The sequence below is a fragment of the Sander vitreus genome, chromosome 14, assembly GCF_031162955.1.
Source record: "Sander vitreus isolate 19-12246 chromosome 14, sanVit1, whole genome shotgun sequence".
NCBI classification, from domain to species: Eukaryota; Metazoa; Chordata; class Actinopteri; order Perciformes; family Percidae; genus Sander; species Sander vitreus.
In genome coordinates, this window is record NC_135868.1 from 25,548,667 (window position 1) to 25,561,800 (window position 13,134).

At 42.0% G+C, this 13,134-nt stretch overlaps 1 protein-coding gene across 6 annotated transcripts in view; it reads right to left on the reverse strand.

Moving 5' to 3' along the window:
* Positions 1-3,302: 3,302 nt before the first annotated feature.
* The window catches only part of phactr4a (phosphatase and actin regulator 4a), a 37,371-nt gene continuing 27,539 nt past the window's right edge, over positions 3,303-13,134 (reverse strand). For all 6 annotated transcript variants that reach the window (XM_078268599.1, XM_078268598.1, XM_078268597.1 and 3 more), the window contains 8 exons: positions 9,598-10,174; positions 8,013-8,242; positions 6,714-6,885; positions 6,444-6,499; positions 5,414-5,475; positions 5,156-5,293; positions 4,672-4,748; positions 3,303-4,522 (listed from right to left, as the gene is read on the reverse strand). In XM_078268599.1, the coding sequence (XP_078124725.1) occupies positions 4,507-4,522; positions 4,672-4,748; positions 5,156-5,293; positions 5,414-5,475; positions 6,444-6,499; positions 6,714-6,885; positions 8,013-8,242; positions 9,598-10,174 (1,328 nt within the window). In that variant the 3' untranslated portion in view covers positions 3,303-4,506. The remainder of the gene's footprint in view (positions 4,523-4,671; positions 4,749-5,155; positions 5,294-5,413; positions 5,476-6,443; positions 6,500-6,713; positions 6,886-8,012; positions 8,243-9,597; positions 10,175-13,134) is intronic.

Here is a 13,134-nt window from a genome sequence, read left to right on the forward strand (position 1 = left end):
ATTTCAACCTATTCAGTACATGTCTTTTTTCCAGCAGTGGGACTTTGCGGGGGCTTCTAGCTGATAGCTTAGCTTCACATAGCCTTCTTCTGATCGTAACAGTACTCACAGGTAACTTTAAGTCTTCTTTGATTTTCCTGGAGCTGATCATTGGTTGAGTCTTTGCCATTTTGACTATTCTTCGATCCATTCGAATGGTAGTTCACTGTTTTTCCCCACATCGTTCAGGCTCTGGATGCCATTTCAAGGCATTTGAAATCATTTTGGCTGAGCAGCCTATAATTTTCTGCACTTCTTTATATGTTTTCCCCTCTCCAATCAACTTTTTAATCAAAGTCCGCGGTTCCTCAGAGCAATGTCTGGAACGACCCATTTTGCTGAGTATTTCAGTGTGAAATGCACTATAACCAGCATGCACAACATTTGCTTCCTTCCTTCAATATGGGCCATAATTGATACCTGTTTATTTTCGAATCAATCACCTCACTAATTGAACACAACACTGCTATTATTTTGAACATGCCCCTTTCAATTACACAGAATGAGCAGCATGCATGTCATGACTGTTGGGTCTGTTGGTTTTCTATGACTCTACAACACTTACTAGTTAATTATTTGCTATGTAGAAATATCACTTCTACCAAAAAATTTGATTTATGAGGTTAGTGATGTTGGACTGCTATTATTTTGAACACAACTGTATATCCAGCTCTGTGTCATGGCAGTGTGGGCAGTTTGCTTGGATGAACAGAGGTCCCTGCGGAGCAGAGCAGGTCTGCCAAGATCCACCGGATGACGCGCAAAGCGCCACAGAGGTTTCGCGTTATCAGGCGGATCTCGACAGAACTCCGCTGCTCCACTCCACCATGCTCTGGCGTCACGGAGGAGAGTCAAACACCGTTCATTGAACAGTTCATTGAGGGAGAAAAGTCAGGGGAATCATCAAATTCATTAAAGTCATCTCAGCACCATGAACATCTGCACTAAAATCTATACTTCCATCCATTCAAAATGCAACAATGTTCGACCTGCTGAAACAAAGAGTCAGGGGATCACTAAAGTCATTACACATCCTCTGGGGACCATGAACATCTGAATGACCAACTAATGCCATGCCGCTAGTGTGGCTAAAAACATAAAAAAGAAGCACACAACTGTTCTTCTCTGCTCGCTGCATTAAGCTAGATTTCAGCCGCTCCAATTAGTCTGACAAATGTTCCACTATGCAAACGGTTTGACAGTGTGATAACAGACCAACCAGTTTAAAGAAGAAATCTTCTGACAACGCTCAGTTAATGTAATTATAGGACTCATTTTAGCCAGGCTGTGATGGACGAGAGCCACCTTATCAGACCCACAGGATGACCTGGTATGGTAGAGTTTGAGTCAGACACACACACACACACACACACACACACACACACAGAGACACCACTAATGGTAAAGCCCTGCTGACTCCATCTCTGAGATTATGTGCACCATTCGAGCAGCAGCCTTCAAACTGAAGCAGAATGTGACAAGAGGAGGATCTGTCATGAACGGAAATGGCAGCAGCAGACAGGGGAATATATTAAATAGGGCCTCATGGATTTGCATTCTATCATCACTGCTGGTTTGACATTATTACTAATGACGACTCACTGTGAGATTCAATATGTGCTCCAGGATGACATGATTTATTAATCCGGCACTGCTCATTCAGTCACTGAAGTATTCCCTTTTTTGAGTCGTATAATCCTACATTAAAACACACCTGCTCTTACATATGGCATTAGAGATCAAAGTGAAAGTCATTATAGCTAAGTTATTACATCAAGAGCATCAAAGTTCATTCTAGACATAACCAACACTGCTGATGAAGATCACTTGATATGATCAAAAGCTCCAGAACTGAATGGATTCTTAATACCATGTCCTGTAAAACTGACAAGAAATTATGTTTTTATTTGTAGCAAAGTCTGGGCTATGGGTCTCTATAGACTTCGTCTCACACTGCCAGACCTATCTCCACAGTCTGGCTCCTCCACACACACACACACACACACACACACACACACACACACACACACACACACACACACACACGTATAGGAGAATAAAATGCTCTGGGTTGTTTGCATCTCTTTACCAATTGTCTCGGGCGACGCTAAGCTCTGGACGAAGCGACGACGGCTCTGCAAAATGGTCTCGGCAAGGAACTTGGTGGAACTTTGGTGGAACATTTACACCCTGCAAAAGAAAATTAAATCAAGTTCACACATTACAGTAACGTGAGCTATTTAAATTAGCTGGATACAAAACGTATTTGCTCTTACCAGCGTATCGCCGCGTGTGCCTCGTCCACAGCAATCCTGCCACAATCGGTCCCAAACTGTCCCAGTTAGAGAGGAAATGCTGTAAACATATTCTTTGTAAATCTTTACAATCATTCCCCGAAAGAACCAAGCAGGCCTGCCTTACTGCACCAAACTTGATTCAAATTTCCCTCAAAACTTGCCATTTTTAGCGTGTAGCTTGCTAGCTCGAAGTTTGTTGTCGTTTCCCGAAACAAATGGAGGTAAATGAATGACCGTCGCACATTAACAAACAAACTAACCAATGGAGGCAGCTCCCGTGTTCTTGGCAAAGGAGTCTGGTGGCATTGAAGAGAGCATACATTGATATAACATTAACGGCTTCAGTTACCCGATGTAAAAGGGCTGTCTGACGGCAAGGTAAAGTGGTGAAAATATTTTAAATATAGGGTACACTTAAAACCAAAAGATTTTTTTTTTTTTTTTTAGGTGGTGAAATCATATTTATTGCCTATTGGTCATTATTAATAATGCACTTTTCTTGCCTGAAAATGTGCCATTGTTCAGTAAGATTTACTAGTCTTGTTTTAAATCTGAGGACCTAAAAGGATGTATTAGATTAAAGGTGTATCCCTCTAATCATTTGACATTCAGTTAGTGTCTGAACACTTAGTGGAGGAGAGCTGTTGACTGCCCATGTTTATTAACTGCCTATTAACATCACTGGGGGGGAGCTAAAGGGTCAAACACTACTGTATGTCAGTCACACAGCTCCACAGTTCTGTGAGGGGAGAAAAGAATCTAATGAAGGAGGTTCTTTGTCTCAGAGCACATTATTGGATTTTGGCACTGAGACGGTGGAGACTGGTCTGTGAATCAATCTGCACATTTTATATAACACTGCCCTCATCTGGTCATTGTAAGAGGCCATACACGTATCATTCTTCAGAATATTCCTTTCCCCGGCAGACAGAAGGATTGAACTGACGAAGGAACAATCAAACCATATTGAAATGAAAATCACAGGTTATTTTAATTTCTCAGTGGATTGTTCATTTATACAGTGTGCTTTGCAGAAAAAAAACATTTTAAAGATCTCTGTATCAAAAAAAAAAAAGTACCATTCCTACTTGAAAATAACATTTGAGAAATACTTTACAATTAAAACATGTCAGCATTACGGTGGATGTACATTATAAAGTCAATCACTTCTATATAATTGATCTATACAATTGCAGCCAACTATGGACTTGCATATATTAAGTACCATAAAACAGCCAGGAAAATAAAAATATGTACATTTTCCAGCTGGAATAATTCAATTATAAACAAAATTATAGGCTCCAAACGTTTAAATGTTCTACACATCCAATTAAAGGAACATAAAGTGCCTTATTAGAAAATAATCTAGTGACATGTGCTCCATGAGAATCATTTAAATGATCAAAGAAATACAGTAAAATGCACACTTCCAGAATATTAGGTTGGAATCAGCACTCTGAGGGTCTACACATAAAGCTCAAACTGTTGATTCAAATAGAGCACAAACTGAGATTTACACAGGAAACACACTGCTGTCCCAAGTCTTTCACATTTTGTCTGTACCTTAAATGACTTGAACGTGTGAGACCATGTGAGGAGTAAGGCTGGTGCTGCGGGGCACCTCTGGGTAGACATGCGCAGTACCTAACATGTGCATACTGTATATAAGAGTTTAAACAGAGTAGTAATCAGTTTGGGGGTACCATCAACGGTGTTTATAGGAACTACAATGATCGCTTTATGTGCATAGTCTTCCTGTTCTGCAAGGAAGGGAGAAAATGGAATATGAAGGCAGGTAAAGGCATGGCGAGAGTGGTTTCCCCCACAGTGTTATAACCCTCCAACAGTTATCCTTTCTGTGCAATGTAACTGTCTGAGCCCCCAGCAGAGAGGAGGGGGATCAGTGTTGGCACCAGGTACCTCCATCACGGACGCACTGACAGACTCCTCCTGTCCTGAATTGCACAGTCGAAGACCTGGAGTATGTCTGTGAACCACCCGTGGGTTGAACTGATTTGTGGCTTCTTTTGCTTTGGTTCCAGTTATCAGCTGAAGCAGGCAGTCAGTAAAAATGGAACAAATGGACCACATGTTAGGCTCGAAGTGAGGAGAGGGACTCGTAACTCCTCTCTTGCCCCAGTCTAAGTGCTGTACTGGTCAGCATGGACAGCTAAGGCCGATGGAACCTGGTAGAAAGAGAGGGGGGGGGGGGTCAAGAGGTTATTCTGAACCCTTTATAGCTGCAAGCGTATTCAGAAAATCTTAAAGAGAAAACCAAACTAATACAGAAAACAATTGAGGTGAATCATGAATGGACGCTGTATACGAGCCTGACCGGGTATAGATCCTGCTTTCTTCGTGAACCTCCATCTCCGAGCTCTTGAATTCATTGAGCTCCTTGCGGATGGCAGCCTGAGAGGAGACGTGAAAGAAACAGCAGTTCAGCACGAACGCTTTTATCCACTTACAGCGAGGCACAAAAGAAGAAAGGAAGTGTGTGATCAAAGCGACTTCTATTCAGAGTATTTCTGACTGTTAATGTTCCAGATTTGTGTTAGTTAATTAATTAGTACAAATTAAAATTCACTCTACTAAAATGATGCTACTTCATTAGGTTACGCCATGAAGCAGCATCTGTATTGCATCCTGGGATACCAAATCCTCTCAGAGGTGACCAAAGTAAAATACGATGCCGTTATAAAATGCACAGGGCTCAGGCTCTCTCTTGCTAAGACGCTCTAAGCCGCAAGAGCCCGGCCGGTATAAAGAGAGGCGTCGAGTATGCGATTGTGTGAAGGTGAGGATGTGTCGAGTCTCACCTTGTCGGCAGGAGTGAGCTTAGTCCACGGTTTATCTGCTCGCCGGTCGTAGTCGTGGGCGTGGGTGCTCTCGACGTACTCGTGGAAACGCAGGATCTTCCTGGCCTGGAGTTCAGCTACTGTGGGTCTCTGGGACAGCTGAAGGCAGAGGGAACAGGTTAAGTGACATCTGTTTTAGGTGTCATAGGTTTTATGTTTGTAGTTCATAATAATAATAACTGGCAAGTGTATGATACAGTTGCTTTGGTGCATCCTAACCTTTCTCGTGAGCCTCCGTTTGATCTCGCTTCTCTCTAAACGCCGATCATCTTCATTCTTGGCTGCAGGAAGAAGAGACATTCCATGAGAGAGAGGGGAAACACTGCAGCCAGTCAGGTAGATTTCACCCGAGCTGCCGCCGGCACGCTGCGTGTAACGGGAATCTTTTAATCACCGGCACAATCTGCACAAGGCGCGGCATTGTTTCTAGCGCGAAGCGTCGTCTTGGCCGAGTCATTTGAGGACAGGCAAGACACAGCGTGGTGGTATGAGCCCTGGATCAGAACGTGTTGACAGATTCTGAGAAGTATTAGGTTAATACTTGGTTTCTGGGATCCAACTTGGCATCACAGTGATGCTGCACTGATGTTTCACCAAAGTCGGCTGATTTCTCACTGTACTCAGTCTGCTGGTGCACTCTGCTCTTAATGTTCACGTGTTTACGTTGTTTTAACAGTACATCAGACGGGTATATTCATTTGAAAACATGGAGCCAGATGCTTAAAACATTATCCGGATTCAGACTCAAACTCCAAAGAGGCCATATGCATATTTCTGTTAAGTGTGTGTACTCCATTTTTAAAGCCTGACTCAACCTGCATGTGTGTACAGGTAACACACAGTTTCACTGTAGGATCACTAGCGTTGTGTACATATTAGGGCTGCAACTAACAATTATTTTAATTGTCCAATAATCTGTTAATTAATTCCTCTGTTAATCTATTAGATGTTTGGTCTATAAAATGTGAGAAAATTGGGTAAAAATGTCAGTGTTTTCTAAAGCCCAAGATGACGTCCTCAAATGTCTTGTCCACAACTCAAAGATATTCAGTTTACGGTCACAGAGGAGAGAAGAAATCAGAACAACCAGCAGAATTAGAGATTGAAGGGCGAATGACTAATGCAGACTATTTTTTTTTTTTCAGCAAAGATGAGAAAAATGAAGTGTGTGCTTTTTGACGGGGCGAAGGGATTGAATGCAAATGAACACACCTGAATGAAGAAGTGAGGGATGGAGGGAGAGTCTTACCTTGAAGGATGTTTCTCTGCGCCAACTCCTCTGCTGATGGTCTCTGACTCAGCCGCCTGAAGACACAAAACATGACCAAACATGGTTCCATGACAAACTAACATTACAAGTGTGGAGAGCCTTAAACCTTATTAATTACACTATAAATCTGTCAAACTGCATCAGCCATTATATCAGAAATGGATGACACTGACATGCCACATCCAATTTAACGATAAGGATGTACATCATCCTAGTGTGCATCACTTAGATATGATGCAAGCTCTTTACCGTGTCAGTGCGGTGCTGATCTTGTTCTTCACTGCCATCCACTGCTCTCTGTTTTGCCAACTCATGTTGTCCTGGTTCTCCTGGTTCTCCCGGTTCTCCCTTTCCTCTCTCTCCTGTCTCTCCAGCTTCAGGGCCAACGTGTCCTTCCTCTTCACACGACTCGCCAGCCCACCTGTAATGTTGCAGATATAGATATATTAGTTGTTATAATGTTCAAACATCACATAACAAAGAACGTCAGCGTTCATAATAAAAGCATAGGCTTAAAAATGAACAATAAAATTAGAGTCTAATCCTCAAAACAGCCTGTTTTGTCTGACCAGCTGTCCAAAACCAGAAGATACTTCGTTTGCTGACAAAATTATGAAGTAAAGCAGTGAAGATGTTCATATTTCCAGTGTACAATGATAAAATAAAAATAGATGCATTTAAACTTTTACACTTTAAGCTCTGCACAGACTGATAACTTATTTTCTTACATAACATGCATTTTGAGAACAGAAAAGGTCTTCAGACACTCAAGTACAACAAGAGATACAGTATATTTAAAGACTAACTACTTTCAAAAGTACTACTTGAAAAGACCTTTCACACTGAAAACAAAGTTAAAGGTCCTATAGTAGGCTCATTTTCAGGTCCATACTTGTATTTTGGAGTTTCTACTAGAACATGTTTACATGCTTTGATGTTCAAAAAACACATTCTTTTCCTCATGCTGTCTGTCTGAAACTCTTTGTTTTAGCTTCTGTCTCTTTAAGCTCCCCTCCCGAAAAAGTCCAGTCTGCTCCGATAGGTTAGTTTTTCCGAGTCTCTGCACCACCATTGCAGCCGAGGAATGACTAACGGCGCTGTAGCAGCACTTCATGCATACATATATATATATATATATATATATATATATATATATATATATATATATATATATACTATATACATACATACATACATACATACATACATACATACATACATACATACATACATACATACATACATATATATATATATATATATATATATATATAGTACAGTTGTGACATCACAACTGGACTGAAGTCCTGACGGCTCGTTTAAAGGCACAGTTTCTGAATACTGGCTGTGTGCATTTCTGTAGATTGAGCATTTTGATACTTTCACAGTATTTATACAGCACCTGGACCAGCTTTATAATCAAAACTGACATGGAAATCTCACTTTTTACAAAATGGGACCTGTAAGTGGTATTTTTTAACCAGGACACTTATCTACTGTCTCTCCTACGTGACCTTTATGCAGCAGTATAAGAAAGACAAAACTTACTTGGCGGCCCTTCCTCATCGTCGTCGTCGTCGTCTCTGTACAGAATGGGGCCGTCAGAGTCGGACTCCTCCTCGCTGTCCCCGGGACCTCCAACCTCAGGGATGACACTCACCCTGAGGTCCCCAACCAAACCCCTCCTGCTGCGGGGCTCCAGCTCCGGCTGGCGAGGAGGCCTCTGAGGATGAAGCTTCCGCATCTCCTCCTCCATGTCAAAGTCGTCGTCTTCTGGCCTGGAAAACAAGGGCAGCTGTGAGAGGGCTGAACAAGATGCAGTCACCTTTCTGTCATGTAATACTTTTAGGCTTCTTGTAACCACAGTGTTCTGATGTTAATCTAGTACGCAGCAAGCTGAGTTGCCGCACGCAATTTGCAATCCTTTTGCCAGGGGAGGGAATAAATCTCAATTGTTTTCCAAAGAGATTAACAAGGCACAGTTCTACATGATTCTTCTTTGGCTGACTGCTGGTAGCCTTGGAGCAACAGATTGCCTTCGGGTCAACAGCCCAAAAAAACGACGTCCTTTTTTCCTTTTTAATTAGGAATATTCACCTGGGCCGAGCAAATCTGAGAGTATAGATAATAACAAATCCCAAAACAACATCCAATGTCGAATGATAGCTTTGAGTTTCCTGCTTTGTCTTGCAAATTATTTCATGAACATCTAATAAATGAATTAAAGAGAGCAATCCAAATGCAGCTGACACTCGGGCCAGTTTATTTCCATAAAGTAACCGCTGCCAGAGTTGATTTAAGGAGTGGAATCTTTGCATGACAGATTTGCTCAAACACCATGTCCGTAGCAGCCTATTAGCTATCTGGAAGTGTAAATCTTTGTTTTCGTTTGGTCCAGCTCCTACAGCACACAGGAGGGGGAATCCCTCTTTGACCTGGCCCACCCAATGTTTCTTCCATTTGTTTGCTTTTATTCTCTCTTTGTTTGGTATTGCTCGTCTTCTACAATGATGATGGTGCCACATGGGCAGATTAACGCAGGCTTGTTATGCTATTAAACATGTTTCGCTGTTATTTGTTATAATAATTGCTCTTTGTTTTGTCCTGTGACTAATTATTGAATAATGAATCTAAGCACTTTGGCTATATAAATAAACTTGTTTGCGTGGACTGTGGAGAACGATGCTCTTTGCATGAAATCCAGGTCTTAGTATACTTTCAAGTGAACTCGATATAGTTCATTAGGTGTGAGAATGTAGTGCAACTAAGAAATCATGAAAAAATTATAATAGTACAAATATGAGCCACATTAGATAACTTCGATGGAAGTGCTTGGCAAAGGGAGGTCGTCACATCTTTTGTCAAATCACCAGTGCAAAACCGTTTAGTTTACCATTATAGAAGGAAAAGACAATTTTCACATTTAACCTCCCTACCTTGAGATTCCATGGACTACAAGTGGCAAGCCATGTGTTCACTCTCAGTAAGGCTATATGAATTTAACCAAATCACATACAAAAATTCCACAAAGTGAACTTCTTAACAATGGGTTAAACTAAAGAAGGCTCCTCCTCCGCTTTCAAATCAATGATATTTTGTCATACATGTCATGTACCGTATTTGTGACACTTACAGCCTGAGAGGTTCGATGGAGATAGGGAGAGAGTGCCGTGAGTTACCCCCCAGCTCAGTGAGGAATTCTGGAGGAGACTCAAACAGGAGTGAGTGGGCCCTCTGGGAGCCGTCGGGGTTGGGCTGAGCTGGGCCGGGGCTGGCCAAGGCTCTCTGGATGAGGATGTGCAACGGGATGGCTGGATGCTGGCTGGGAGGCTCGGTGGTCGGGCTGGGGGGATCTGTCTGCACAGTGGGCGCAGGGGCGGAGGAGGTGGTGCTGATTGGCTGGAGTGACTGGACCCTTGGAGGAGACGGAGGTATGTGGGACGGTGGTGAAGGCAGAGACTCAGCGGAGGTCTGAGGAGCTGCTGCATTGGTCTTGTCCTCAATGTTATCTCCTTTAAGGACAGCAGGGGGCATCGGTACAGGGGCAGAAGCCGGGACAGTGGCGGGAGACTCTGTGTCCTGACTGGGAGGAGAGGGGTCCACAGAATGGCGCTTGGTGACAGGGGTCATCCTCTTTGGCGGTGGCGGTGGCGAGGGCTTAGCGGGTGGTGGCACTATGACGACACCGCTGACAGGCTGTGAAAGCTCAGCTGTTTTAAAAAAAGAAGCAGAAATCAATGCATGTCATATAAAATGATGCTCACAAACATAACCTGCAGTCAGAACACGAAGATGCACATTCAGTCTGGAGCAGGGTGACATTAGTTTTATCGACAATCGGAAAGCAAAACAAGCAATTTGTCAATAACAGCTTTAGTTTGGGAGAAAAGATGGTCATGTTCCTGCCAAGCTGCTTGCTGAGTCAGTGGAGGATGACACACACATGAACACACAACTGTATCAACAGACTGTAATGAACATTCATTGGGAATAACAAACGCATTCAATGCACTCCAGCACACTACATGTCAATTGACAAATGACAAATCTCCATGCAATGTTTTCTTGCAGCGTTTAGAGTTCAGTTAGTTGAGCTGAAAACAGCTCCAGTGGCTGCAAATCACATGCAATGCAGTATTGGTGTTAACACTGAGGTGAGGTATCCTATGTGATCTGAGGGGGTGAGTTGATGCGACCAATCTGCAGGCTCTGTTAAGATGGATTGAGATGTGGTGTCCCGCTGGATACCTGAGCAGGTCTGGACCGCTCTGTGCCGCAGGTATACAGGTAGAGAAAGGTACAGGCCGAGCTCACTCTGGCGTCTCCAGCTGGTCCAGTAACAGGGCTGCCTGACCTTAGAGCCCCTGTTCAATGAGGAAGCTGGCAAACATGAGTGGAGATATCAGGGATAGGGCTGAGTTTACATTCCAAGCTGGGAGAGAAATACAAGGGGGTGGTTTGGGATCATGTTTGCCTTGGTTTGACACTGTCCAGAAGCAGAGTATACATCCATCCCTAACTGTCAAACAACCTCAGTGGAGAAATAACTCAGTTTCTGAACATAAGATAAGAAATACTTCCATTGATTATCTTGTTTATGTAAAGTACCACTACAGTGTGATATTTCCCATTGAAGAATAGTTTTGTTTTAACAGTTTTCTGACATTCATGCTCATTATGGTAAAACAGTTCTCTTTCAGGGAATGAATCACAGGGAAACCCCAGTTTCCCTTTTTTCGGCTTGTTCATCCCCATTAGAGCTAGACCGATAAATCAGCCGATATCAGTTTATTGCAGATATTTTGTATAGGTCAGTCGAAAAGTAACTGAAAATTGCCTTGCACAGAAATACCAAACTGGGTTTGAAGACATTTAAACAGTGTCAGTTACAGAGTTTCTCCACCAGAGAGCACTGACAAGAAATATGTCCTGCTGCTCAGTATGTCAGTTACAAATATAAGGGATCCATACCAAGACTGTTTCTATTGGCTGTTATTATTCGAGTTCTCAAACTCACAAATATCTATATCGGCCTTCAGAAATTAAGCATCGGTCAGGCTGTAGTCCCTATGATGTATTCAACATAAAATCCTATTTTGTGAAAAAAGGTTAAATAAACTTGGTATACAAAGAAAGGTAATGCATAAATAAAAATGTATTCTACAGGGATTGCCTGCATGAGGTGTGTGTGTGTGCGCGGATGCATAAAGTTAAACAGTCCAATACACTAAAAACACAAACGATGACAAAGTCCATTGCCAATGTAATCTCAGAAAGCAAGCTACTCTGTACAGACTGTGACTGGAAGAGTGTGAATTGAAATGTAGCACATGTATTAGAAACCTCGCCTAACAAATGGTAGTGGAATGTGCCACTGCCATAGACACGCTTCCAAAGAGACAGTACTGGGATGGGCTGTAAACAAGAGCAGCTGTGGCATGCTGGGGCTAAGCATAAAGGACGCTAAAAGCCAAATCAGGTTCTATCTAACCTCCAGGGAAGTGCTGGCAATGCATAAATGGCGCAAAGACAAGCCTGTGCGTGTCCTCTCTTCAGAGACTGCTGGCTGTACACACAGAAACTGCACACTATAGTAACACATTGAGGAAAATGCCTACGCAGCAAAGAGCCACAGCCTCACTGTGTGACTCTGCTTAAGTAAGATTTGGAAAAAGATTTGCGGTAATAACGGTCAATACTTAAAGAGCCTTGAAAATGTACTCGGATTTTAACAGCAGCATATTCACAACTTTTAGTACTCTAGAAAATGAGCAGTGTCACCATTTTGGCTATTGAACTAACTGAAACGGTTAGAGTAGAGTGAGGCACATTTTTATTTTTTTTAAATACTATGCTTTCAAAGAATATCTTGCTCTGCCACCAACAATGTCTTCTCACGCCTTCATTAATTCACACAAAAACAACAGATGATTAAGTCCATCACAACTCACAACAGCCACACCACAAAGTGTGGGCACAAACCTTGCACAACCAACATACCATGTAAATCCCAACCATGAATGACACCTCGCGACTCTTTTGTTTGGATGACCAAAAATACAACAATATTTTCAGACTGAAATAAAGACTTCCCTAATCACAAGTGAGGTCATAAATGCACTGCTGTATTTCACCTGCAGCAGTTTGACCTTACATTTGAGTGTAAGTAACTAAATGCTACATTGTAACTGGCTAGTTTCACGCTCAACTAACCAATTAGTTCAGTTGCACCATCTCTACTTAATTAGAACATCATTTGAGATAATGTTAGTAAAAAAGAAGCAAGATGAGAATGACTAATGTTAATGTTACTCATGAAGGGAACTCCTTTTATTTAATTAATAGGCCTTTGGTGTTGGTTACTGTAGGCCTTTGGATTGAATAGATAACATAACAGATGTATTAAATTGTAGTGTGGGCAATTGAATTGTAATCCTGGTACATTATAGCTGGAAAAAAAGAACAAAGAAACTTTATTGCTCAATTCTCAGCCATAGTGTTTGCATTTTTTTGTTTCCCCTGGTTTGTTAATCTAACTTGTGTGTAATCTTATGTAAGCGTGCATGTCAGTGTCATAATACATGTAAAGAGATGTAGTCTGTCACAGGCAATGTGCGCCCGGTTTAAATATAAAAAAAAAAAAAAGTCTGGCTTTTATCCTTCGTCTCTC